Source organism: Podarcis raffonei, chromosome 3, assembly GCF_027172205.1.
Source record: "Podarcis raffonei isolate rPodRaf1 chromosome 3, rPodRaf1.pri, whole genome shotgun sequence".
In the NCBI taxonomy this organism is placed as follows: Eukaryota; Metazoa; Chordata; class Lepidosauria; order Squamata; family Lacertidae; genus Podarcis; species Podarcis raffonei.
Genome location: NC_070604.1, coordinates 68,563,255 through 68,591,125, shown reverse-complemented (window position 1 = coordinate 68,591,125; position 27,871 = coordinate 68,563,255). Strand labels below are relative to the sequence as shown.

The following is a 27,871-nucleotide window of genomic DNA, read 5'->3' as shown; positions in this document are numbered from 1 at the left end:
AAAAGCTTTCAGAAATTGGTGTAATGTAGAGCAAACAATTAATTTGACTTACCCTGCAGAGCATTTGCATCTTCAAAAGTTTGTGTACTTAAAAGTTGGCTTTTAGCTTTGCATTTTAAAAGCAGTAGCACTGAGAACATGTCTGTAAAATGAAGGCTCAAGTCCATACCAAATTGTATGGCAAGTACTAGCACCACAATCCAGCAAATAAAAGCTGTGTAAGCAGGATTCCATGTGTACAGCAAATGCTAATGAAGATGCTTATCTAGGCTCCTTAAAACTAACTAGATGTGTTTTTTTGAGGTGGATGGGAATGTGCTTCCCCACTTAGAACTTAGTTGTAAGACACGATGAAAGCCGGATCAGGGCATAGCTAATTTTCCAATGGGCAAGTTTAGGTTGATAATTATGTACAGAAGGACAACTTTTTAAATGGCAATAGGCTAATGGAAAACCATCAAGGAAAAATTCGGCCACTTGCATTGTTTTCTGTCACAGAATATTATCATGAGACTAACAGGATAGTAAGTAATGTGAGAGATTACACCAAAAAACGGGCAATTTTTGCCCCAAGTGTTTTGAGACTACATTAAGATGAAAATTCCTTAATCAATTGTGCAGTGGCTTAAGTCAACATACACAAACATCCAGGAGTTTCCACTGTAATTCTTGCTGTCCCTCAGTTGGCTTGCCCCAGCAATAACCAGGAATGTAACTAATACAGGCAACTCTCAATTTATGTGAGGGTAACATTCTGAGGATAGCACTTACAGCCAAAATCATGTATATTCAAAACACATTGGGTGCAGTGGTGGGATTGCCAACGTTCTTTTCCCCAGATGCCCCCCCCCCCATATTTTTGTCCCCATTTTAATTTAATTTTTTAAATTTGCCAATCTCATAGAGCTGGATGAATACAAGTTAAATGTGCGTATGCTGCAAGTTACCTGTGCGGCACATCAATAATTAGTACTGAACACAATACTGTGATGTTGTTATGCACTCACTCTTGCATTAAGATGCAGGTAGAGATTCACCTTTGTGTTAGGATGTGGCTAGACAGTCTGGCAGATCAGATTGGTTGTTCACAGTTCAAGTTCACTAAATTGTGCCTGTTCTGGTGGCAAGCCATCCAAACAGATAAGATAATTACTCGTTACAGGTAGGTAGCCGTTCTGGTCTGCCGTAGTTGAAACAAAATAAAAAAAATCCTTCCAGTAGCACCTTAGAGACCAACTAAGTTTGTTATTTGTTATTGGTATGAGCTTTCGTGTGCATGCACACTTCTGAAGAAGTATACATGCACACGAAAGCTCATACCAATAACAAACTTAGTTGGTCTCTAAGTTGCTACTGGAAGGATTTTTTAAAAAGACAATTACTGTTGCGCAGCACTATCTCTTACAGATTTGATTTTTTTCCCATGCAGGAGACAGAACAATAAGTCTCTCATTGTTTTCTGTGTGTAGTAGGGGCATTTCAGATGGCATGAGCATACAGAAAAGCATAACCCTGCCACACAGAAAACGATGACTGGGTGAGGCTGATTATCTGCAGGAGGTTTGCCTGAGCAAGAGTCCACAATACCATTAAATACAAGAATGGCTTTCATACTTGGCTATAAAAATTGCCCTTACCAAAAAAAGAAATAATGAAAAGAGACAAATATCACCAATCAAGGCTTTTCCACTCCTGTGTATTTCCAGTGAGCCTGTTAATTGACATTAGATAAGGCAAGTTAATCCAACATATTACAATGATTTGGCATGTAGCAAGATTACATTTTCTATATCTCCAGGGCGTTTTATGTTTTGGTCTTTAAATTTAAGTGCAGTATCAACCGTTAGGTTTAAAAAGAAGAACCAATCCTTGCCATATTTGGTATCTTTCATATCCATCATTAGTAGTATTTTGGTAAGAAACGTAATTAGCTGCCTTGAATGTCCTTCCTTCATTAAAGGATAGTTCCTCATCGTGTTCAGGTACAAGGCTAAATTAGTGCTGTCTTGGCTAATGTAAATATAAAAATTGATATGAAATAGTGATTTCTAACAATCGCTAAGCCTTAGGCACAAATGATTGCATATGAGAGGATAGCTGAAAAGTATAAAAACAACATATGGTGATTTTTGTATTTTAGTCGGTTGACTGGGTTAATACAACAGTTACATTCAGTTGTCTGTTAGGTGAGCTCTGCATGTGTGTATATAATATGCATACAAACACACACATTACATCATTTAAGGTGCTTTCAATAATAATGATAAAACAATGCGTTCAACAATCTAACAATAGTAACAACTAACCACCCCACCCCTGCAAAGTTAAACAGATTTAATAGAAAGTAACACATTCCCCCTTGGACTCCCAAGCTAAACCTGCCACAGGTATGTTGGCATTAAAACTAGAGATTTAAAACCACAAATTCTGGTTGCAAACTGACATTTCCCCTCCCTCACCCACAGCTTCTTTGTAGCTTGTCTTGTTTTTGTTTGCTTCTTTCTGAAGCCAAAGCAATTATTTCCATGGTCTTTATCAAAACTGAAGTCTATAAATTACAAAAATTAGTTCAGATCTACTTAAGTAATTTACACAAGTGGCTATTAAGTAGGAGAACCAAGAAAGCAGCTGTGTATTTAGATCAATGATGGTTAATTTGTGTTGTACACATTATCTTCCATCCAGAGTTCAACATCTCTGTTATCCAATGCAACCACAGAGCTCTTGTGCCTGACAATTGTTCCCTATTCACTATAATGGAGGGAAAGCCCCTGGCTGTCCTTTGTGCCATTTTCACTGATGTTAATGGATAAGTCCTTGCAAGCACAGGAGTTCTGTACACACATAAAGCTCTGTGCCCACAAAGAAACAGAGGATTGGGGAAATAGCTAAAAATACCCCCTAGAAAAAAGGGTACAAATTATATGTATTGGGTGTTATAAGCACTGGGATACAAATGGATAAACTTTGCTGATTATTTTAAATGTTGTCCTACACACATTTTGACTTCTTGCTTATACTTCATGCTATGCAATACACAAGAAAGCAGTTATCACTTGAAAATGTGTCAATTTCTGACAAGGCACTTTGTAGTCCCCAACAGCTTTGGGGAAGTTTCAAAGCAGAACCATTTTTGTTGTTTTGTTGTACATTTTGAATGCAGAAAGACAAATACTTCATTACGTTAATAAAAAGCAAGGCCACCAGAAATAAAGCTCAATATCTAGGCATTGGTGAGCGCATTTTGCAAAATTAAGACGAGATGAAAACTATTCACAACATTAGTGCTTGTACTGCTTTTTATAGATTTTGGGTAGAGGCAGAAGCGCAACAATATATACCACAAAAGCAGCTCATGATGATCACCTGCAGATTTGGTTCTGTTCTGCCCCCAGGTGTGTGTGCTCATCATCATTAGTTGGGGCCAGTATGTGCCTGGGCCAATGGCAGAAAGTGACCTCGGCTGCAGTGCAACACAAATTGTCTTTACTCACATCACCTCCCTCCTCTTTGCCAGTAGTTACTCAACACAGAGCTATTTTGTACACTGGGGAGCATCCAGTCACAAACATGAAGACTCACTTCTGTACCTATGTAGAACCCAAAGACCCCACATTATTGTCCTCTTGTGCAGTATTGATAGTATGCAATAGATACAATTGTTCTGTTTCCCAGCAATTGTAAGGATACAAGCTTCTTCTTTGAGACCAAATTCAATGCCATTCATACAAGTGAGAGTGCTGCTACCCCTAAGTATGCAGCAGCAAGCTGTTCAGTTGCAGTACAAAATGGCAACATACAAAGGGAAGCTCCCATTCTAGTGTAATATCTTCCTGGCAGCACCAACAAAACTTCCCACATGATCAGTCAGATTTTGCCATCTCATACTATAATGTATCAGGTAGTATCTAAACTGAACCATTTTGATTCTTCTGCTTATTTATAAAATGCATTAATTGCCTTTCTGGTCAAAGGCAATATATAAAAAACTTCTGCTATAATTGTTAATGCAGGGTTGACTCCCAGACAACTGTGCGAAGGATATACTTCTGCACAGTACTTTTGTACAAGCCTTTCATTCCAAACACATTGCAGAAATTAGTAGGCCCATGTGCTGGATTCTGCCTGTAGCTACCCATCTAAGAATTCTTTATGTGATCATAAAACCAGGGCTTCTTTTCCCAGCTGGAACTCATTGGAACTTGGTTCTGGCACATCTCAGAAGGGTTCTGGCACCTTTCAGGTGGGTGCCATTGCCATTCTAAAAGAATGAGGGAGGTATTCATGGTGAGTTCCGGCACTTCTTTTTCTAGAAAAATAGCTCTGCATAAAACTACCTGTTCCATCTCTACCAGCATAAGCTCTGTAATGCTGTACCAAGCCCATTATGGGTGACACTGCAACCTAGCACTTCTTTGTCACTCATAACAAGTTAATTGAAGGATTTGTTGCTGAAGTCATCTGTTCACGTGGTCTAAAGTTTTTGTTTAGCTGTGTATAGATTACGTCCCTGAAATAACAATAAAAAAGCCTGAATGGTGATATTCTAAATCCTGTTGGTTTTTCTTGAAATATGAATGAGACTGGAGTCTAACAAAATCTGAGTAGTTCGCCATCATATTGTGTGTACGTGGGTGTGCTGGGGGGGAATAGGGTTCTTACATTTATCAAAGAGCCAATGAACATCAAATGTAAACATCACCTACTCAAACTCAGCTGGGATCTTTGCTCAGTTGATTTCAAAGAGAAAGGTCACCCAAATTTTCAGTCTGATACCAGCAAAAAGACCTCAGGAATCCTCATGATTGTGTTATGTTTATATTAAACAGAGATAATTGTTTCTGACTCCCCATATTATGTCCAAAATTATACATTCCACTAACAATATCATCAAGCAATGCTTTGGGAATCACTGGTGATTGTTGAGTATTGGAGTGCTTACACATGGTACCAGTTCAGCTAAGCCTGAAGTAGGTAGTTTTTTAATGGGATTATCAGAAAGCTGTAGGCTATTTGAAATGTAGGCTCTCATTTGGTTTCTGGCTCCTTTGCATCTTCCTTTTTGTTCACACGGCAAGGTGGTAAGGAATGCATTGCAGTGGATGTGGTTGCTAACTGGTTCATGGCCTCATCTTCACGTGGCGGTGGTTTTTTTGCTGCAGGGGCATGCAAACGGTGGGCATCTAGCATTTCCAGCAACAAATCATAAAGAGGGACCACATTCTTGCACTTCATGTTGTAGAGGTGCTCCATTCCTTTATTGCTGCAGATTCACATAGAAATAAAACAAGATGTTATCATGCAGAGAAATCATACTTCCAGGCATGGATCTACCACAGGACAAAGTAGGGGAATCCAACTTTGGAATACCCTGAGAAGTGCCACCAATTGACACGATGGTGGTGGTGGTGGTGATGATGATACTATTCAGGGGTTGAATTCATTTCTTTTTCTTTTTGCTTCCGAGACCAACATGTCTTAAGTCTCTTCACGAGACTCTGCAACATTTTTAGGGCATATCCAGATGCTGCAGATCTTTGTCTCAGAAATGTTGCAATTCCCTAGAGAGATAGGCAATACATTTGTCCTCATAGTAATGCTATTGTGACTGACATTCTAAGATTGTTCTACTGCTGTCATGTTGCACAGTGGTGAAAACTCAGTAACATTGAAAAAGGACTCGAGTTCAGTGAAAAAGTGCATGCTTTACCCCAGCGATAGCCAATATGGTGGCCTCCAGTTATTGTTGGACTAGAACCATCAGTCCCAGCCAGCTAACCAAGGATTTGGCATGATGGGAGCTGTAGTCTCAAGAGAGGGAACCACATTGGCTACCCTGCTTTATGTGCATAGGGGCCTTGGTTCAATCCCTCTGTGTTTTCCAGTAGAACTTTTGACTGTGACTTGTCTGAAACTCTGGAGAGCTGCTACCAGTTAGGTTACACCCTCTAAGAAAGAAGGAACAATAGTGCAACTTGACATATTCCTTAAATGTTTATGAATTCTGAACTACTCTTTAAAAGCACTCCATATTATGATAAGAATTTGGTGGTGCTAGTGGCTCTGGGGCTGTCCACAGATCCTTCATAGGCCCCTTTCCTTCCCTGCCCTCATTTTAAAACACCACTACAGTATCATGTTTCAGTAGAGATGTACAATTTATTATATACCCCACACATAACTTATTATTTATTTTATTTCTTTATAAGATTTCTTACCAGCCCTTCACCATAAGGCCCCAAACACAGCCTTCCAGCCATGTATTGTGACCTGTCAGGGAAAGTGGAAAAAAGGATGGAAGACAGGAATGAGAAAAGAGAATGTCTGAGGTGTACTAAAATTTAATGCATTCAGTCCAATGCGCTTTATCGTAATGACATGAATCGCTTTGTAACAGAACATGTCCAAAATACAGAGGTCTGTAGCCAAGGGCTACTCAGAGTAGACCCATTGATATGGGACCTAAGTTAATAATGTCCAATAATTTTAACTGGCCTCCTTGGAGTACGATTGACGCTGGAAATAACGAAGATTGTTTTATACTGCCTCTGATGAAGAGTGCGATCTAAACACAGTGGCCTGAATAAATTATACTTTAGTGCACCATTAGAGGTTCTCTCTTCTCATTCCTGTCCTGGAAATTTACTATATATCTTTTACTAATAAGAGTCACAATTTGCTTCTTCCTTAAAAAAACCTAAACCTAAAAGGCATACCAGTATGTGCTGTCATGTGTGTAGAAACATTAGGTTATCTGACTTTCCATTGTTTTAATGAATTGTTGTTGTTGTTATTATTGTTATTTACTGTATTTTTCTCTCTATAAGACGCACCAGACCACAAGACGCACCTAGTTTTTGGAGAAGGAAAACAAGAAAAAAAATATTCTGAATCTCAGAAGCCAGAACAGCAAGTGGGATCGCTGCACAGTGAAAGCAGCAATCCCTCTTGCTGTTCTGGCTTCTGGGATAGCTGCGCAGCCTGCATTCGCCCCATAAGACGCGCACACATATCCCCTTTTTAGGAGGGAAAAAGTGAGTCTTATAGAGCAAAAAATACGGTACTTGTACCCCTCCCATCTGACTGGGTTGCCCCAGCCACTCTGGGCAGCTTCCAACAAAATATACAAAACTGCAACAGAACATCACACATTAAAAGCTTCCTGATGCAGCGCTGCCTTAAAAGTTATATAATAATTTATCTCTTTGACATCTAATGGGATGGAGTTCCATAGGCTGGTGCCACTACTGAGAAGGCCCTCTGCCTGGTTCCCTATATGCTCACTTCTTGCAATGAGGGAACCTCCAGAAGGCCCTCAAGAGCTTGACCTCAGTGTCCAAGCTGAATGATGGGAATGGAGACACTCCTTCAGGTATACAGGACCAAAGCCATTTAGGGATTTAAAAGTCAACACCAACACTTTGGCTCCCAGTACGTTTCCGAGCATAAATCAATGTAGATTTTTTAGGACTTGTGTTATATGGCCCTGGCAGCTGTTCCTAGTCACCAGTCTAGCAGCTACATTCTGGGTTAATGGTAGTTCCAAGTCACTTTCAAAGGTAGCCCCACATAGAGCACATTGCAATAGTCCAAGTGGGAGATAACAATAGCATGTATCACTCTGGGAAGACAGTGTACAGGCAGTTAGGGTCTCAGCCTGTGTACCAGATGGAGCTGGTAGACAGCTGCCCTGGACACAGAGTTGACCTGTACCTCCATGGGCAGCTGTGAGTCCAAAATGACCCTGGGGCTGTGTACCTGGTCTTTTAGGGGCACAGTTACCCATTCAGGATCCCCCACAAACAGTACTTCTGTTTTGTCAGGATTCAACCTCAATCAGTTAACCGTCACCTATCCTCCAACCGTCTCCAAGAAACTCACAAAGGACATTCACCACCTTCACTGATTTCAATTTAAATGAGAGGTAGAGCTGGGTATTGTCCACATACTGGTGGACACTCAGCCAAATCCCCCTGATGATCTCTACCAGCGGCTTCATATAGAAGTTAAAAAGGATGGGGGAGAGGATGGAACCTTGATGCACCCCACAAGTGAGAACCCACGGGTCCAAATACTCATCCCCCAACACCATTTTCTGTAAGCAGACTAGGAGGGAGCAGAACCACTACATAACAGTGCCTCCAGCTCCCAAACCTCCTAGATGGTCCAGATGGATACTATGATGGTATCAAAAGCTGCTGAGAGATCCAGCAAAACTAGGGAACAGTTTTCCCCTCTGTCCCTAGCCTGCTGGAGATTATTGACCAGCATGACCAAGGTGGTTTCAGGCCTGAACTCTGGTTTGAAGGGGTCCAAATGTTCCACATCCTCTAGAGATGCTTGAAGTTGTTCAGTGACCACCCACTCAATCATCTTGCCCAGGATTGGAATATTTGAGACTGTATGATAATCGGCCGAGGTGACCAGGTTGAAAAATGGTTTTTTAAGAAGCGGTTTAATAACCACTTCTTTAAGGGGGTCCAGGAAGACTCCCTCACAGAGGGAAGCATTCACCACAGAGCCCATTGCCCAGCCCTGTCTGGCTCATTTTTATGAGCCAGAATGGGCAAGGATCAAGGAGACAGGTGGTCTGTTTTACTTGTCCAAGCAGCCTGTCCACATCCTTGGGGGTAGCAGGTTGAAACTGACCCCATACAACTCATCTAGACAGGGCACTGGCACTCCCCCTCTCCGGCCCTGCTACCACGGTGGACTCTACCTCTTTCCAAATTTGATTGATTTTATCTGCAAAATTGTTGCAGGAGATCTTGGGGTCCTTACCAGACCCCAGTGGTGAAGGTGGTTCTATTAGACTATGAACCACATGAGTCTATTGTAACTGTTTTTCACAAATGCGATATACCAGCCTATAACTGCAGGTCTCAGGGTGGTTCACAGAATAAAATCAAAATATAAAACTACAAAAAAGCAACAACAACCCAATAACTCCCTTACACACACACACACCCCATTTTAAAAGGACATTGGGTTGATTTGATTGACATCCTAAGGCCTGGTTAAAAAGGAATGTTTTTGCCTGGCGCCTAAAGGTGTATCATGAAGGTGCCAGGTGAACTTCCCTGGGGAGAGCATTCCACAGGTGGGGAGCCACTGCAGAAAAGGCCCGTTCTCGTGCTGCTACCCTCCAGACCTCTCAAGTTTAGAGGTGATGGAGGTTAATTAAATAATTTCAGAGCGGACAACCTTGTCTGCAGAAGTACTTGTCAGTATATCTCCTTATGGTGAAGGGAAAAGAACATTTTTGACACTCCCTGTAGCGTATTATATTATGATGTCTGCTTTGTTTACAAGTTAGCATTCACTAGTGCAACTCACCTCATATGCCTAATGTGGGAAAGGATGAGGAGGAGCTGAGCCAGTCGCCTATGCTGCTGCTGCAGAGATAGGCCTGATTTGGCCATCAGATGTATCAAGGTGTCTGTGATTTTATCAAGAACGCGATGGATATGGTCTTTTTCCTCCAGTGATTTTAAGCTGCTGGAAAGAAATGTGTAGATACCTATGGAAGAAGGCAAGAGAGAGAGAAAAGTGAAGTGGCAGCAGGATTCTAATATGTGAACTTTGTTCAATGACAACATATATATCCACACTACAAATGTAGGTGGTAAACACTCTTACTTAGGATTTTTAGTCCTTTTTTCCTTTTAAAAGATTAAATTTATTGTATTTTGTTAAAGCACAGATAAGGCAAGGCAAAGTAATGAACTAAACAGACACAGGACCGAGAACAAACCACAACAGACTCAAGTTGTGTTCTATGAATAAAGAGGACATATTAAGCACTTTTAACAAATAATTGAAGCTCAGCACCACAGCAGACTGAAATTCTCAAATCCACAAAATGGCATAGAACCAATGTAAATTTACAGTACTGTTCCACTTTGGCTCCAACTGAGGCATCAACTGATTATCTCTATCTGATTTTCTCTGACTGAAGCATGAATAGCTGGTCAATCAAAAAGAAAAATAGGTGTGGAACTTCCATTAGAAATCATAACCTTTAGGGAAGATTCAAATATTCAGTAATATTCAATAAAGGTGACACAAAGTTTTCACACATGAATTTAGTATTCTGTGTAAAGATCCGGCCTCCACATACCCCAGCTCCTATGAAAGAGGGTCTCATATTAAAACTTATCTCAGAAGGAAGACTGGAGCTAAACTTTGGTCTTAACCTTCCCTCTGAGATGGTAATTATGGAAACAAGCCTTTCATCCTCACCATACACACCAAAAAAGGGGAAAGAAAAGTGAATGTAAACTTTGATTGCTAGATATAAGACAGACAGTCACATTGCCACATGCTCCTCATCCCTCTATCATATCATCAGCATTCTGGCAGTCTGCTTCAAACTTTGCAGCTGGGCTGCTTGGACTGCAAGCCACAACACATTAATTCCAGAAGTTTCCTATTAAAGTCATTTGCACTATTTCACAATATATGAGTAGTTTTGTAGCCAAACTGACAATGCCTAAGTGCTGAGTTTATACTAGTTTCCCCATCCAATTAAATAGACTATATATATAACCCATGGTCTTCAGTTAAACTCAGGAAAACTGGTTATGGGTCTCAAAGTTTGGTGTCAAACTCTCAAATCCTTAGGAAGTTCATTATGCTTATCACATGAAAATCCACAGGACAGGTTAGCTGCAACAAATCTGAGACTGCAGTTTTACATTCATGCGCTATTGTATAATGCTAAGTTTAATGAACTGGATTTTAAATTCATTATATTCAGTGAGAAAACTTCTGAGTAAAAATATGTACTCATTGTAAGAGCCAAGGGTTGCAGTGTCAATGTTTCCAGGGCATTCAAGAAAGTGTGACTAATTTTCTTTGGATTGGGGCCCCAGAATACAGTGCTACACTACTGCACTCCACAGAGTGCATGGCTGTAATATTTTTTTGCTTGCTTGTTTCCCAAAAATACAAGTTTGTTTTGTAAGTTGAAGGGTTAATTTCATTTCTTCCACAGCGAATCTAGGGGCAGATTCCATTTTGTTACTAAGCTGATGAAATACTGCTTCTGTCCTTCCAGCAAGAGACACGCTGCTGTCCAAATATCTGGATAAAATTTCACAAATTGGTGTCAATGTCCTATATTTTGCAACTGCAAACACAAACAGAAGGGGAGGGTGAAAACACTACTTTCACTTTAGGCCAATGTTAATTCCTCCTGCATGCAGCTGAATGTTCATAAAAAAATAAAGCAAGCATAACTTGTGACCCACCAAATGACACCCATATCCTCTCCTTCCCAGTGATGGGGCTTATACACTTACCTTTCATCTACTCTCTCCAGGCATGGTCCACGCTTTAAAGCTGTGTCCAAGCATGGGCGTAGCCAAGATTTTTTTTGGGGGGGGTAGGCTTTTGTTAGGGGGAAGAACCTCAGATTTGTATTTTTATTGATTTTTATTTAGTTAGGGGGGCAGTTGACCCCTGACCCCCCCTGGCTACGCCCATGTGCCCAAGCACCCTTTTTTTGCTCTGGAGTTTTCCCCACAAAAACCCACTCGATTGGAGCAAACAGCAATCCTCAGAAAACCCAAACTGGTTTTTGCTCTGCTGCCCAACAGCATTGCTCTGTTGTCCTCAGCTACAACTAGAATTGCTATAATACCCTGTGTATATTAATTGTGGCTTTTTTTACATCAAAATGAAGCTCCTGCATATTCTGTTCAGAATGCTGATGCCACAATAATTTGTGCTGTCTGTTGCTTTGACTACAGCAGCTTGTCCTGCAATTCAACCCTCAGAGAATAGCTAATAGGAATAACATGAGATTCAAGAAAAAATCTGTAACAAGCTACAGCATCATAAGAAACTAGAATCAAAGCCTCAAATAATATGAGGGATGTGTGGCCTGTTATCTGTCCGAACTGAGAGGAGTTGGTGATCAAAATGGGCAACAAATTGAACACGATTCAGGAATGCGATATTGTGGAACAAATGGCAAACGCCAAAACTACATTTATAGAAATACTGGCTTGCATTCAAAGATAAGGAAACAGAAGTAAGTTTACAAAAGGGAAGCTTCATCTCCCCCCACCCCCAAGCCGTTTGCACTCACACCCTCAAAAGCCTCTATAGAGGATCTGGCCTCTTCCCTGATTTGAAGCTATTCCACCTTCATCATCTCACATTGTTCTGGAGCTCCCCCCAAACCCTCTGACAAAACATTTGGGGATGCTGGCAGATGCAGGGGATATGAAACTTCCCATTCACTTGTCCATTCAAGTCTTTGTATCAAAGACAAGTAAAGCCAACACTATTGAAAAAGTAGCAACACTGCATTTGAAATTAGAGCTGACCCCTTAACAAGCATATCTCACTTACCAGAATTGAGTAGGACAATGGATTTAAGGCACACAAATTCTTCCCCCTGGACGTTCATCATTCGAAAGCGGGAAGATGTGGCCAGCAGCATGTCAAATATTTCCAAAAAACCTTCAACACATTTTCCTTGATTCCTGCAAGAAAAGAACAGAATCTGAGTTATGCACGTGTGTTTCTGTGTGATTAGCACTCAAAAGGGAGAGTTGAGACATCAACTGAATCTGAGTGTAGAACATGTGAGCTGGAGAGAAAACCAATTGGGGCCCAAGGGTCAGAGATGAAAATTGGCCCAAGAAAGACAATAGATCTGTACAAGTGAAGGGAATCAACAACCCACAGGCAACCAGTGATGAGGGCCTACCAGATGAAGAATTCAAAGATTTTATATTTGTAGTGGCTGGAGTCCTAGAAGTGCAGGAAGTGCTACTATTATAGCTGCATAAAACTGAAGGAGCACTAAATCCTAAACCACTTCAATTGCCTGCAGTCGCTTACTTTTAAGGGTAAAGTACTAAATACAATCCATAGAAACCAAAGAAAGTAATACACGCTATATACACAAACTTCAGAATCATTCTTTCCTCTCATCACTTGGAAAGCAGCTTATTTCTTCATCAGACATTATCCAGATGCTATAATCTAGTTGTCAAATAAAATATGGGTTGTTACCCATATCAAATAACACAGCCTGACCTAAATGCGTGATTTTCTTTCAAACATTTAATTCTTGGGAAAGAGATCATAAACAGGATGCCAATAAGCTTTTATTCTAGTAAGTCATAAAAGTATATAATTTAAAAAAAACCATTTAACAGTAGGTTCCTATACAGATTTTCTCAGGAACTGAGTTCATTGGGTATATAATTACAGCCTGAATTATCTTTTTAGTTATTATTTATTAAATTTCTGTACTGTCCTTCATCTGAAGATCACAGGGCAGTGATCATCTTCATCTGAAGATCACAGGGCACAAAAATACACAGCATAATAACAATCACAGGGCACAAAAATACACAGCATAATAACAAACTAAAACAGAAACTCAGTTTAAAAAGCCATAGATTGTTTAATTAGCCAAAGGCCTGGGAAAATAGGAATATTTTTGCATGTTTTTAATATGGTGTTTAGTATAAGTAATGAGCATCCATAAGGCACTGCATCTTTTAAAAACTGGGCCTTTGGTTTTAAATTCAATACTACCTGCAAACTACAGAAAATGCCTGTTTTATTTAAACATCTCTAGGAGGCTGTATGTTTTATAATAATTTCATTCGTTGCTAAAAGGGTAGTATATACAGGAGGGAAATTGTGTGACCTGAAAATCTGAGAGAAGTCTTTCTACCTGAATTCCTTCACACCCACTGAGTTAATTGAGTTTGAATTGCTGCCACTAGGCTGGAAATTTCATTTTTGTTCTAACTCATAACACTGTAATATGGGTTAGGCAAAAAGGCAAAGAAGTTCAGTCCATGCCAAAGAGCAGGATCCAATACTGTATTCTCAAATATTTCCGAGATTTGTATTAATTCAAGCTTGCAATAATGTGATCTTTCTCTAATTGTTTTCTAAGTGCTGCTGTATTGAATTTTTGATATATGAGGAATTGTGATTTTGAGCTGCAATTATTTCTGCATGCAACCAAGAGCAGTTGCTATAGGGTGTCTGCTAAATTGAGTTAAATGATTGATAGATAGATGATAGAGGATAGATAGGGGCTGACCGTTCCATAAATATATTGCAATTGTATATGTACCAGCAGGAAAGCCACTAATAATAACATAATTGAAGCCTCCATCTATACAAATAACAGTGACTACATTTTTATGATCAATTAGAGATTCCTTCCATTCTGCACATAAATACTATTCTTACAGTACATGACTTGAGCTACCTAATAGCTAAGAACATGTATGTTAGAGGCGAGCTAGTGAATGTACTGCACAGGGCAGAAGGTTGCATTTGGCTTGCAAAAAGACTGAAATTGTCATATTGACTGATTAGCTGGGATAAAGCGTTAAGATTAACAGTCACTTAAAAAAGAACTACAGCTACCAGTGTAATGGGGTGGGAAGAAGGGGAGACAGAGGGATTTACATGTTCCAATATAATTCAGTCGTTTTGTTTTAATTGCCAGCCGTTGACTGTTCAATCCTGCTTCAGAAACACCTGTGTGGATTTTGGCTTGGCAACAATCATTATATAAACAGACAGCTATGGGTCCCACCCACCTGAAGTATCTTCCGACACTGCCCTATGATCTAAGCCATAAAATCTTAATAAGAAACTCTTATTCCCCAATAAAATCTTAATAAGAAAAATGAGCTAAGAACAGAAGTATAAAAGTGGATGAGTACACTTGAGTAATATATCCAACCACAAACCCCAGCAAATTTTATTGATAGCATTACTTCATATGACTTGAATCAATACATTTCTGAAGATATTCCTTCATCAGTGCCATTTGGTCATGGACACAAGGTCCTGGGTGCAATTATGATGAATTAGATTGCATGAAATTTATGGATGACTCCCCCTCACACACACCATGCCTTGTGAGGAGAACTGACAAGGAGAGCCTGCTCAACACACACATGTGGAGCTCTATCTGCAAACCTACAGCAGGCTTCTCTCTTGAGCCCTTCCTCCCTACGCATGGACAGCACAATGACAGGGCTTGCACAATTCTAATTCTGTGCAGCACAATGGCTGAAGGGGATCTCGTGCCTTCTGAATATCTACATGTCCAAAGTCCATCCCGGGGGCCTAATCCTGCCCGCCGGTGGGGGGTTTAATCCGGCCCCTGTGGCAGTTTATTTCGTGGGGTAAAATCCTAAAAGAAGCTCAACAACTTCAATCCTCTTTGAAAAAAGTTTGGACACCCCTGAGCTACAGGATTGGGGTAAACATGCTTAGCCTGAGGGTCACATTCCCTTCTGGGCAAGCTTTCAAGGGCCACATGCCAGCAGTGTAGGAGGACAGAGGTAAAAGTGCGCAGAGCACAAAAGTGAATTTTCCCTTTGATCAGTGGGCTACTTTTAACACACACTCTCATTCACCCCATTCTCCATTCATTCATTCATTCATTCATTCACCTAGCAAAAAATACTTGGGGTGCCCAGTGGGGCCAGTGAGCAGTGGGGCCTGGGGAGAGTCCTACTGACCAGATGGAAAGGCATAGAGGGTCACTTTTGAACCCAGGCTTGAGGTTCCTGGCCTCTCATATATATGCATACATGCCTACCAAACTTGTCAAGCAAAGTGAATGCAGACAAAGTAACCACTGTGGGATGGCAAATCCCTTTGTCACATGCTCAGAGAGGTGGAAATTTTGCCCAGTTTGGTGCCCTGAGACTTTTTGTTATATAAAAGTAAATGGAAGTATTTTAAGTGTGTGGTTGGAAAGGTTTTACCAAGAGTCTGCTTCCAAGAAGGGATGATTAAAAGCAATTATTTACGACTGCTGCTTAGTCTTCTAAGCGAATATCCAAATATGCAGTCAGCACTTCAGCAAAGAACATTTTTCAAAGACTGAGTCCAGTCTGTAAAGTAAATCATCCTTTTGGAAGTGGTTTCCTCTGCTGAGGCACTGGTAAAAGGTTTCTATTTGAGTTCTCTGGTTGTAGCTTGTTCTAGAAATAGCAAAGAAATAGCTGCACAATATTATTCGAAGGATAGAGATCCTGTTTCATCTCTGTGTTAATGTGAGAAGTACCAAAATCCCCCCTCCTCTAAAATCAGTTCTAATGTTTTATGCTTATTTTTTCTCTACCATAGACTAAGACTCAGCTATGAAGTAATATTAGAATGACTCTAGCTGTAGAGATAGGGAAGAAGATTGATTGAGTTTGCATTTAAAAATGAATCTACCTAATTTGCACTTTCTAATATGCAAACCAAAACATAAGTCACCTTTTGAAATCCACACTTCTCTGAATTTTGCGGTGCAGTTTTCCAGCAAAGTAATGTTTATAAAAATGTACACACCAGGGTGAACCATGCACACAAATGCATATATTAATGAAAATAACACACCAAAATGCATCACATTAGAAGAAAATGTTTTGCAAAAATGAGCATTTTAAGCAAAAATGCATACAAAAACATAGAAAAAAATTGCATTAAAATGCTGGTGAATTTTCAGAAGGACTTCTTTAAAAATACCAAACTGATGAGAAAATGTGGAGAACAAAGATTGCAAAAATGAGCAACAAATTGATATTCACTCATCTCTACATAGTAATGTGTGGTTTTATCTTGATTTGCGCATTAAGAAGTAATAGTCTGGATTATTGTTGTTGTTCAGATATGAGGAGCTTCATTAATGCATATAATAACTCTATCTCCCACATTAACGATGTGCCATAGAGTTTTCAGCATCACAAAAAGGAAACAGAGTCTGACACTAAAATCCTATGCAACCTTTAAAAAGGTAAAGGACTCCTGACAGTTAAGTCCAGTTGCAGATGACTCTGGGGTTGCAGTGCTCATCTCGCTTTACAGCCCGAGGGAGCTTGCGTTTGTCCAGAGACAGTTTTTCTGGGTCATGTAGCCAGCATGACTAAGCTGCTTCTGGCGCAACAGAACACCGAAACCAGAGCAACGCATGGAAACGCCGTTTACCTTCCCGCTGGAGCGGTACCTATTTATCTACTTGCACTTTTTGGAGTGCTTTCAAACTGCTAGGTTGGCAGGTGCTGGGACCGAGCAACAGGAGCTCACCCTACTGCGGGGATTCGAACCGCGACCTTCTGATCGGCAAGCCCAAGAGGCTCAGTGGTTTAGACCACAGTGCCACCCGCATCCCTATATGTAACCTTTAAAGGTAAAGGTACCCCTGCCCGTAAGGGCCAGTCTTGACAGACTCTAGGGTTGTGCGCCCATCTCACTTAAGGGGCCAGCGCTGTCCGGAGACACTTCCGGGTCACGTGGCCAGAGTGACAAAGCTGCATCTGGCGAGCCTGGCGCAGCACACGGAAACGCCGTTTACGTTCCCGCTGGTAAGCGGTCCCTATTTATCTACTTGCACCCGGGAGTGCTTTCGAACTGCTAGGTTGGCAGGCGCTGGGACCGAACAACGGGAGCGCACCCCGCCGCGGGGATTCGAACCGCCGACCTTTCGATTGGCAAGCCCTAGGTGCTGAGGCTTTTACCCACAGCGCCACCCGCGTCCCCTATGTAACCTTTACTAGAGTATAATTGCCATTGAATTCAGTAGAAAACAGAAATTTGTCTTACCATAAATTTCTGTTTGAATATGCTGCTGGAGAACATTCCTGATGGGGATGACACCTCCTACTGGAAGGACCAAGCAGGGTTCACTGAAGCCTCTTGCCTCCTTTCCAGAGGGAGGAGTCAACCCTCTCTCCAGACCAACCGGCAGAGCAGACAATTCCCTGGCCCCTAAACAATCATTCAAATGGAGCCGCATCCTTATCAAGAACGTCTACCAGCATCTGGCAAACTTACATATGAGCAAACATGCTTCAGCTTGTGCTAGGAGAAATTAATGGTGTAGCAAAAGCTAACAACTAAACTATCATTTGTTACTGATCTCCCAAATTCAAAGCTAAAACTCTATCCATGTGCCACCTTTGCTTTCATAGTGGATGTGAATATAAATCCATAGCACCAGGTTTAACTAACTGCTCTATTTTGTCTGTGATTATAGAACAACAAAATGCCTACTATTTAGTTTTACACATAAGAGACCCAGGTGACAGGAAAGGCAGTCTTATCAAATGGTTAAAGGAGTCTAGATGGCAGTTTATCCTCCAGCTGCATAATCTATCACTGTATCAGAAGTGTGTGTGGGGAGAGTAAATTGTGAGGTCTTTTGCATTATAGGATTTTATCTGGACTGTGTTGAGGAATGAACTCATAAGAAATGGAAGATAGCTTGATTTATTTCTGAGACAGCCTGAATTCAGTATAAAAACGAAACTTGAGCCCTCTGCATTCCTTTACACTCTCTCCCACCTACCCATCCTTGATCTCCGAGTAACCCCTTCCTTATAAACACTTCTGATGTGGCTAGTGATGGCAGTGGTGCACTAGTCAGAAGGCATGGGAATGATGAAAGTGTGTCCCAAGGCCTGTGTCAATGGTCAGTATCACCTGGAGGCCCACAACCAGCTCCTCCTCTGCACCATTCATTTGCCACTCACTTTAGTCCAGAAAATGGTGTTGGTGAGAAGGGGATGCAGAAGACACCATTGCCCATTGAAGGTACCTTTCCCAAGAGGCTTTGGTTTTGGAACTACTGGCCTTTCCAACCACTGTCAGGGCTGGAGTTTCAGGTAGCTTATTGTAAGCGTCTTGCTTTACTCCCAGCAGGAAGGCTGAATAGAAGCATTCCAGAACATAACGTCTTAATGGCTTTACCAAGGTCTACGCTAATTGCCAGCAGCCTTTGGGAAAACAATAGTTCCTAAAGGCTACTAGGTTTTCTTTGAGCTGAGCAGTTTGAGACTCTGGAGCTCATATCCCAGCCCAGATCTGGTGGACCTCAATGCCATATCTTATACTGTTCTGGCCTTACTAATACAACTCACTTTACCACCATCCTCTCTTTCACACACATTCACACAAACTCACACATGGACAGGTAACACAACATGACTCGCCAACATACACCACAATTCCATCCCATACATAAAGTCTCATTAGTAAATATACACAGAACACAATGTAATAATCCACTCTCAAGGTCACCAGTACAGTGGCCATGCTATTCCAATCCAAATACACAGTAGATGGCATCTGAGCTGAAAATGGCAAAAGACACTTCTAGCCACAGAGATCATTTTGGCCTCTAATGACAATTATATATCAAGGAATACCCCAAGTTACGTACCTGCTCCTTCTTATGGAGTGCAGCCCCATCCAGAACAAGCAATTGGTCTATCTTCCAGATATGGAGCCACATACCCTCAAAGCTTCTGTCTTCCCAAGATAATAGCTTAAGTCCACTGGCCTTCATCCAGAATACTCAACCTCTCCTGATTCAGGTGTTATGGAGAAATAGAGCTGTGTGTCTTCAGCATACTGATAACACCATGCCCCAAAACTCCTGATGACTGCTCCCAAATAGTACTGGAGACAAAATAGTGTCCTGTGGGAACTATTACAAGTGCTAAAGGGTGAGGTACACTCTCTCAATTCTGCTCTCTGAATACTGTGGTCAATAGTATCAAAAGCCACTGAAAACTACGAGTAAGAGGGCACATTCCCCCATCCACCTCTTGATAAAGGCCATTGTTCAGGGCCACCAAGACTGATTCAGTCCCCAATTAAAGCAGATATATGTCATTCAGGAACATTTGCAGCTGCTCCACCACAATAGCTGATGCCTTCCAATAGATTACTATCCTCTGACAGCCCTTCCATCAAATGACTGGCCTCTGTAATATAGGGTGCATATCCACTCTAAAGAAAGGCTGGCACAAATATGATGATCTAGCAGCCATCTCTATAACTGCTTCCACTTTCCCCAGCAGCTGCAATCACAAAAATGACTGCTAGATTACTGTATGTGTAGCCTGTTCCATGTTGCAATTTGTCTATGTCCTCATATACCTGCATATACTTTTGAATAGTGGAATTTAGCAGTGTGAATTAGGTCTCAATAGTTCAAGCTATTTGGAGAGTGAAGTACAACAAAAACAGGTATGTAGAAGTGAAGCTAATTATTTCACAACACAATCATGTACATGTCTATTCAGACATGTCTATTCAGATGTCCCTTAAGTTTAATAGGGCTAAGTGTGTGTTGGATTGCAGCCTTATAAGCATTATTCATTCTTGGAAATATTCATTTCTATATTTTAATGACTTGCTTGACATGGTGATTTTATGCATTTGGAATACTGTGTACGGTTCTGGTCGCCTCACCTCAAAAAGGATATAGCAGAGTTGGCAAAGCTTCAGAAAAGGGCAACTAACATAATCAAGGGGGTGGAGCACCTTTCCTTTGAGGAAGGCATTTGGGATTTTTTTTAGTTTAGAGAAAAGGAGAGTAAGAGGTGAAGTAATAGAAATTTATAAAACTATGCATGGCAGATATGGCGAAAAGGGTAGAGCAAACGTTTGCACCTTCTCTCGTAACACCATAACACATAGGCATCCAATGAAGCTGAATGTTGGATTTATCATGGAGGATAAAGGCTATCAACAATACAAGCCATGATGGACATGTTCCACCTTCACTGTCAGAGTGGGTATGCTTCTGAATACCAGCTGCTGGGAATTGCAAGTGGGCAGAGCACAGCTGCGCTCAGGTACTGTTACACTCAAGTGCTGCAGGCACCTGGCATCTGGTTGGCCGCTATGAGGTCAGGATGCTGGACTAGATGAGCCAGTGGCAAGACCCAGCAGGGTCATCTTATGTTCTGTTTACCCAGGATTTCCCTGAACTTTAGTACCAGTCCCTGGTGCCCTTAGTTACTGAGTTGTTTATCCTGATAACTATTGATATTTATTGTATTGCAGGATTGAAAAGCAGTAAAGATATCTATTTAATAAACATCTCCCAGAGAAGTTCCTTTGACAATTTAAGCAGTAAAATTGTGCAACAGAAGTGACTTAGTAAATCCCATTGAACTTAATAAAATGAACTTCAGAATAAACATAAACAGGATTGTGCTCTTAAAGACCACACATTATTCTGCTGTTCAGTGGAATTTGTGTAGTAATTCCAACCCAGAAATTATAATAAAAATAGTGGCTAACACTCTGTTAAGTCTTATATCCGGCATCTGAAAATGTCTTTATGCAGTGACTTAAAAGGAAAGGGGGGGAGCTTTCTGCTCATTTACTGCCTTTTTATGAAACAAGGGAATTTCTTCCCGACTTCTGCTGGCAATTATTTGATGTGTTGAAAACACTGAATTCTCAGCATCTAAAATTTTATCTGAACTAGCCTGGTGAAAATGCTTCTGCACTTCATGACTATAGCCATTGAAAAATCATTAGCAGGGACCTTTATCATAAGTTTTGAAAGCAGCTGAAAAAGGTTCAACAGGGTAGGCAGGTGAAAAAGAAAAGCATGCCTGTTCTTTTGCACGACAAACTACACTGTTGAAATTCCCTCTACTATGCAAGAAGCCCTGCCCTCTTTTGCATCTAGCCACCCTGTTCCTTAACCTTTTATCTTTTGTCTTGTTTTCTCTGCTGCTGTTCTTATTTTATTTGCTATTTTTGTTGTTATTTTATATTTACTCTGTAAAGTTCCATTCATCAGCTTAGGCTCCTGCACTACTTCAGCTCCTCCTGGCCACAGTTATCCATTCAATGGTAACATTTCATTTGGATTTTTGCAATGTACTGTGAATAGAATCCCCTTTAAGGGATGTTTTGAAAGTGCACTGTCTGTGAACTGCTAGTACAGTTGTGCCTCGCTAGACGAAAAGAATCCGTTCCGCGATTCTCTTCGTCTAGCGGTTTTTTCGTCTTGCGAAGCAAGCCCATTGACAGCTTAGCGGATTAGTGCTGCAGCTGTCAAGCGGCTTTTCGCGATCAGCTGTTAAGCGGCTTATCAGCGGAACAGCTGATAAGCGGCTTAGCGGCTTAGGAAAAGGGCGAAAAAAGCGAAAAAAACCTGCGGGGGGACGCAAGATTTTTTCGTCTTGCGAAGCAACCCCATAGGGAAATTCGTTTTGCGAAGCGCCTCCAAAACGGAAAACCCTTTCGTCTAGCGGGTTTTCCGTCTTGCGAGGCGTTCGTCTTGCGGGGCACCACTGTATTCAATTCCTCATTCTTTTGAACATTGCTTGATAATATAAATGGTACCTAATCCAAAAAAGAGACAGGAAAAACTGAAATAGTTATCGTTTTTTAAAAAAGTCCAATTCTACCTAACTTTCCACTGGAGTATGCGTTCTTACTGTATGCGTTGGCACTGCAAAAACTAATGAAACGTTTTCTCTGCAAGGATGAGGGGTTATTATTTGTTCATTTAAATCTTAATAATAAAGGAACACCAATAAAGAAAGCAGGGGTTTGATTTTGCTACCCCTTGCATTACTCAAGAATGAATATGTAGGATGTCTGCTGTCCAAGCTGTCTCCATTCCAGCTTCCCATTTCAAGTTCCAAGGTGAATTGAGGAATAGTTATGAAATATCAAATGGTAAAGCTAAAACAGTTTTAACTGTGATTTAATAAAAGGTCAGGGGAATATTTCAAACACCAACATAAACACCAACAACAGCACTTGATTGACAACAATATTTTCCCATCCTGTTTCTCTGGCTGCTGCAATAATGGCAGCCACCAGAAACCAGGTCTCTGGCTCAATTCTAAAGGAAATATTTGTGTGCTGCAAAGAACCACCCTCAGCCTCTAAGAATGGAATAGCAATCTTTAGTCTATTTTAAAAAGAAAAACAGGCTATTTGGACTATTGGTCCATTTCTACTGTTGCTGCTTTTTTCAAATTCTTTTTTTTAAAAGATATTTATTGGAATTTTCAAAAAATAAAGAAAAAACATAAAAATACAATTAAAAACACATAAAATTTACATTTCTTACTGTCAATAACCAATTTCCTTGACTTCCCCACACCTCCCCTTCTTGTATTCCAGTTCCAATTTTTAGCTCAGCAAGTTCTTGTCCCCAAACTTTACCTTATTTTCTCTAATTCATTTTAGTTAACCAATTTTAACTTATAAATCTCAATCTTTATACATCAATACTTATTCTTAAAAATCTTTTTCTAAGGTCAGCCCCATCATTTTAGTTAACCAATTTTAACTTATAAATCTCAATCTTTATACGTCAATACTTATTCTTAAAGGTCTTTTTCTAAGGTCGGCCCCAATTCCCTTCCCCAAAATCCCCATTTTTATGTTAGTGGCAAAACCAAATTAAATGAAACAGAATATAGTTATACACCCTTTGGATTCCCAAAGCCCCACCACCCCCTTTCCCGGTTTCGAACCCCAACAAAAGTCCATCAGTCCATCTGCAGTCAGCCTGGCGACCTCACGTCCGAGGCTCTCAATTCTCTCTCAATTCCTCTTTGCCGGTTTTTTTGATAGTCCTTTATATTAAACTCCAAATCTCGAAGGAGCTCTGTCCCAGTAAGGTCCATGTTTCTTCCAGCCAGGCCTCCATATTTAAAAATGGAGCCAAAATCTTGTTTCTTACTTCTCTTAAGTCCAAATGTACCAAAAGCTCCAGTTTCCACTTTAGCCAGGTTTGTATTCCATAGGTCTTCAGATCTCCACATAGAGAGATCTCTCCATTCTCCCTTCTTCAATTCAAACCAAATTTTCATCATCCTGATCTTATTTTCCTTTATATCCATCTTAACCGGCCTCTGGCTCTCCTCAATCATCTGTGGCATTATAGCTCCTCCTTCTTTTTCCTTCAAATCATCATGTTCCTCTTTCATCACATTCTCAGATTTCTCAAATTTCTTTTCTTGTTCAGCTGCAAAAATTTTTAAGTCAACTGCAAAACTTTCCTGTTCAGCTGCAAAAACTTGAGTCAAGTCCCTCCCAGGCTCAGCAACTTTATTTACTGTTCCATTCAGTATTGTAACATTTGTAGCCAAAACATCACTCTGTTCCTGCAACTTTCCCAAGAGAAAAAAAGTCCTCTCCAATTCAGCCAGTGTTTTTCCACTTACAGCCATTTTTGTAATGTCCTAAACCCCCTCTAGAGGGATTCTAGTTTCTTAGTATCTTCCAGTTCCAACCCAAAAGTCAAGTTAGCCTTTTCTTCTTTATTTTTAACAATTTGTTACCAAATTGTAACGAATATAACCAGCAAAGACAGCAGAAACAAAGTTCTCCTTTTTTCCCAACTTTGACAGCTAGTTTGACAGCTGTCAAAGTCTTTATGTCTCTTCCGCAGGCTCTCTCACCGATCGCTCCCAGGTCTTGGGGGAGGGGTGAATTCCGTTCTCAATGTTAGCTCTTATCCTCCAGCACAATCACTTAAGTTGCCAAAACGTGGAGTTAATTGCTTTTATCCACAAAGAAAGGTATTCTCACAACCTTAGTTGTAAAATCCTTGCTTTACGATGTTTACAAGGCAGGTAGGCGGACTTCCTCTTTACACCTTACCCGGTCGTGCCTAATTCCCAAAGAAAATTTCCCTTTTAAGTCCATTTTCCATAATTACTCACGGGTTGTTGCTTTTAATCCAAATGTTCAGAGAAAGAAGTCAGCGCTCTCCGTCCATGGCATGCGGCTTCACTCAGCAGGGGAAGCAGTCGACTCACAGCACCGCACCGCTCTCCGTCCCCCCGTTCCGGAGCCTTTAAAAAGGCTCCTTCGCAGGTCGGGGGGCGCAAATGGTGCCCGCCGAGTCACCAGGTCCACAGGCTTCAGCGCCTGTGGTTTCTGAGGGTTCCCGCGTCGCCGCGGCGGCAGGACCCGACCCCTGCTGAGCCGATTCCCTCCGGAGCTCGGAGGGAATCCGCCATTAGGCGATGGCGCTAACCCGGAAGTCCCTGCTTTTTTCCCCCCAAATTCATAGATAAAAGAAATATTGATCCCCAAACGGTCGCTTCTCTCTCAGCATTTTCACACAGTTATTTGTTTGAAAGTATTTGCCAAAATTGCAGGAGAATCTCAGAACCTGCCAGATGTTAGTTTAACTAGAAGCAAGTCCTATATTTAAGTGACTAACTTTGTTTAGAAGAGACAGGGAAACAACATGTATGCTGCCCTGAGTTCTATATTGGGGAAAGAATGGGATATAAATGCAATAAACAAATAAATATCATTCTGGAGAAACTACTAAGCTCATCTCTCTCATTGTAATACTCTTGAAATATGGTTCAGCAAATACACACATAGCATGAAATCAGTTAAGTGGCATTTGTTGCTGGTATTGATATGCATCCTGACTCCAGGCTTCATTGTGTAAATGTATAGATACAATACTGTTAGTGTTCCAGTTTTAGGCTTGTCCTCTTCTGCGACTGGCATTTGGTATGAATGGCATGGTAGCAGGTCAGGCTGATACTAATAATATTGCATAGCATGACAGTTACAACAGTAAATAACAGAAATAAACAAACAAAGAACATGTGGACTGACCTGTCCAACAGCAGGTTAGGGGCAAACAATAGCTTTCCTGGATGCTCCATGGACCGCCACACTAAGCCAATCATCAGTATCTCAAGCCAGGCACATTCCAGGAGATGGACCTGATCATGGAGTGATAAATCCACAAACCCTAAAGAAGAAAATGAAGACCAGTATGTGGCAATGTGAAAACAGTAGCTGGTGTGATACAGTGGTGGGGTCTGGGTATAAGAGACCTAACCCTGCTTGGCACAGAGTTCCCTAGAAAATGCTGCTACTATCCCTTACCTTAACCTGTTTCACAGAATTGTGATAGAAAAACAAGATAACCTCAGGCATGCTGCCCTTACAACCTCAAATGAAGGGTGGAACACAAACATGACAATAAAACCTTTCTTTAAATGCAAGTATACATATTGGAATAATTTGGGGGGGGGTATTAGAGCTCCCTGGACCAGTTCAGATCAGAAAGACTGAATCATAGCTAACTTTTAAAATAATAATATTCTTTCTTTCCCCCTTGTGTTTGCTATTGGAATATCAATACAGTTGTTTAAAATGCATAATAGTAATTTGACAAGTTGTTGATTTTCTGTGGTCTTGAAAACTCAGAATATAAAAATCACTACTTCTGTGGTAAAAAAATCTTTGGCTTTCCTTCTTAAGCTACACATTTGGAATCTTCATGCACTATAAATCACACACTGCTAACCTTCCATACCAAGGCTCCATGCATGTTTCGTGGCATGATTATGCTACATGGTACTCCCAATCTTCCCTCAACTTAAGCAAGGGTGTTGACACTTGGAGCATAGATAGTCCATCAACAGATGATAAAGAAAATATTATATGGAATCCTTGACTATTTTAATTCTAAGTCCTTTCACATTTCAGACCTCAATATTCTGCAATGAATTTACACTCCTTTTGCAATGTAGAACCTTCTGACTACATTTTTAAACCACATCTTTGAAACCAGCATACTAAAACGTATATTTCCAGTCTGTTTTGCGCCCTGGCCCATAGCCAGGGTGAGTACATTGATTGCTTCACCTGGAATTCTTGTTCATACCACCCAGGATAAATACAAACAAACAAAGGCACCTCAGACTTTTTATTTTATGAGATTACTCTTCCAATCAGAATGAATTTAATTTAGATAATGGGTGAAAAGCTGGCTAATCCTCCAGCCACCCCTCCCTCCACACAAAAATATAGATCCAACTCTGAACATCTGCCCCCCTGACTGCAACCTTGGTCTGTCCTATCACCTTTGGGTGCTAAAAAAGTAACTGAGACTGTTGGTGGAATGCCTACTGCCTGCCAAGTCATTTCTGGCAACTTGAATTTTAGTGGCCGAGACCACAGCTTGACAATCACCAGAATATACTCTGGAGATTGCTCACAGGAGAGGATGTGGAGAACTCTGTCTATGAATTCTTAAAAGGAATTACCGTAAATTTCGCTCCATAACACGCAGATTTTTCCTCCTAGAAAGTAAGGGGAAATGTCTGTGCGTGTTATGGAGCGAATGCCTACAGATGGCGGGGGAATCTGCTGCAGTTGTGAGCAGTCCGTGGCTCGCTTTGAAACAGCAAAGCGGGTGTAAGCGGCTCCTGTCAGCTAGCGGAGCCGGGGAGGAGGGAGAGAAGCAGAGCGGGGTTGGCTGCTTTAAAACAACCCCGTCCTCTATGTTCCTCTCTCCTCCCCACTGAGCTGCTAAGTAGCAGCAAAGCTTTTCAGCCAGCCTAGCCGGGAGGAGGGAGAGAAGTAGAGTGGGGTTGGCTGCTTTAAAACAACCCCGTGCTCTCTGTCCCTGCCTGCAGTTTTTTGCTGTCCGATTTTGGATTAGCCACTGTAGGGGCTGTGTGTGTGTGTGCTTGAGCTATCGTTCTCCTCCTGCTGCTTCCCGTTCACTCTCCCTGCGCCCCTGCGCTCTCCCTCCGACTTTAGAATTGACACTCTGTGTGTCTCTGTGTGTGTGAGGGCTCCTTCTCCTTCTCTTGCTTCCGTTCACTCTCCCTGCGCCCCTGCGACTTTAGAATCGACACTCTGTGTGTCTCTCTGTGTGTGAGGGCTCCTTCTCCTTCTCTTGCTTCCCGTTCACTCTCCCTGCGCCCCTGCGACTTTAGAATCGACACTCTGTGTGTCTCTCTGTGTGTGAGGGCTCCTTCTCCTTCTCTTGCTTCCCGTTCACTCTCCCTGCGCCCCTGCGACTTTAGAATCGACACTCTGTGTGTCTGTGTGTGTGAGATGGCTCCTTCTCCTTCTCTTGCTTCCCGTTCACTCCCCCAGCGCCCCTGCGACTTCCAGCGCCCTGCGACTTTAGGGCCAGTTCTCTCTCTGCGTGTGTGTGTGTTTTGACCTCACTGCGCTTGTTGGGGGAGAGTGTTGGTCGCAATTTTTCTTGATTTGTCTCAGAGTGGTTACTATCATGGTTTCCTTGCCGGGGAGGAGGGAGAGACGCAGAGCCTGC

General features: G+C 41.3%; 1 protein-coding gene and 1 long non-coding RNA gene across 5 annotated transcripts in view; one reads left to right on the top strand and one right to left on the bottom strand.

Annotated features, from left to right (window-relative positions):
- Window positions 1-27,871, top strand: part of LOC128410663 (uncharacterized) — a 114,601-nt gene that overhangs the window by 18,046 nt on the left and 68,684 nt on the right. The gene's annotated exons all lie outside the window — the stretch shown is intronic.
- The window catches only part of ESR1 (estrogen receptor 1), a 218,292-nt gene continuing 190,475 nt past the window's right edge, over window positions 55-27,871 (bottom strand). For all 4 annotated transcript variants that reach the window (XM_053382194.1, XM_053382193.1, XM_053382196.1 and 1 more), the window contains 4 exons: window positions 25,408-25,546; window positions 12,361-12,494; window positions 9,337-9,520; window positions 55-5,263 (listed from right to left, as the gene is read on the bottom strand). In XM_053382194.1, coding sequence (XP_053238169.1) covers window positions 5,029-5,263; window positions 9,337-9,520; window positions 12,361-12,494; window positions 25,408-25,546 — 692 coding nt within the window. In that variant the 3' untranslated portion in view covers window positions 55-5,028. The remainder of the gene's footprint in view (window positions 5,264-9,336; window positions 9,521-12,360; window positions 12,495-25,407; window positions 25,547-27,871) is intronic.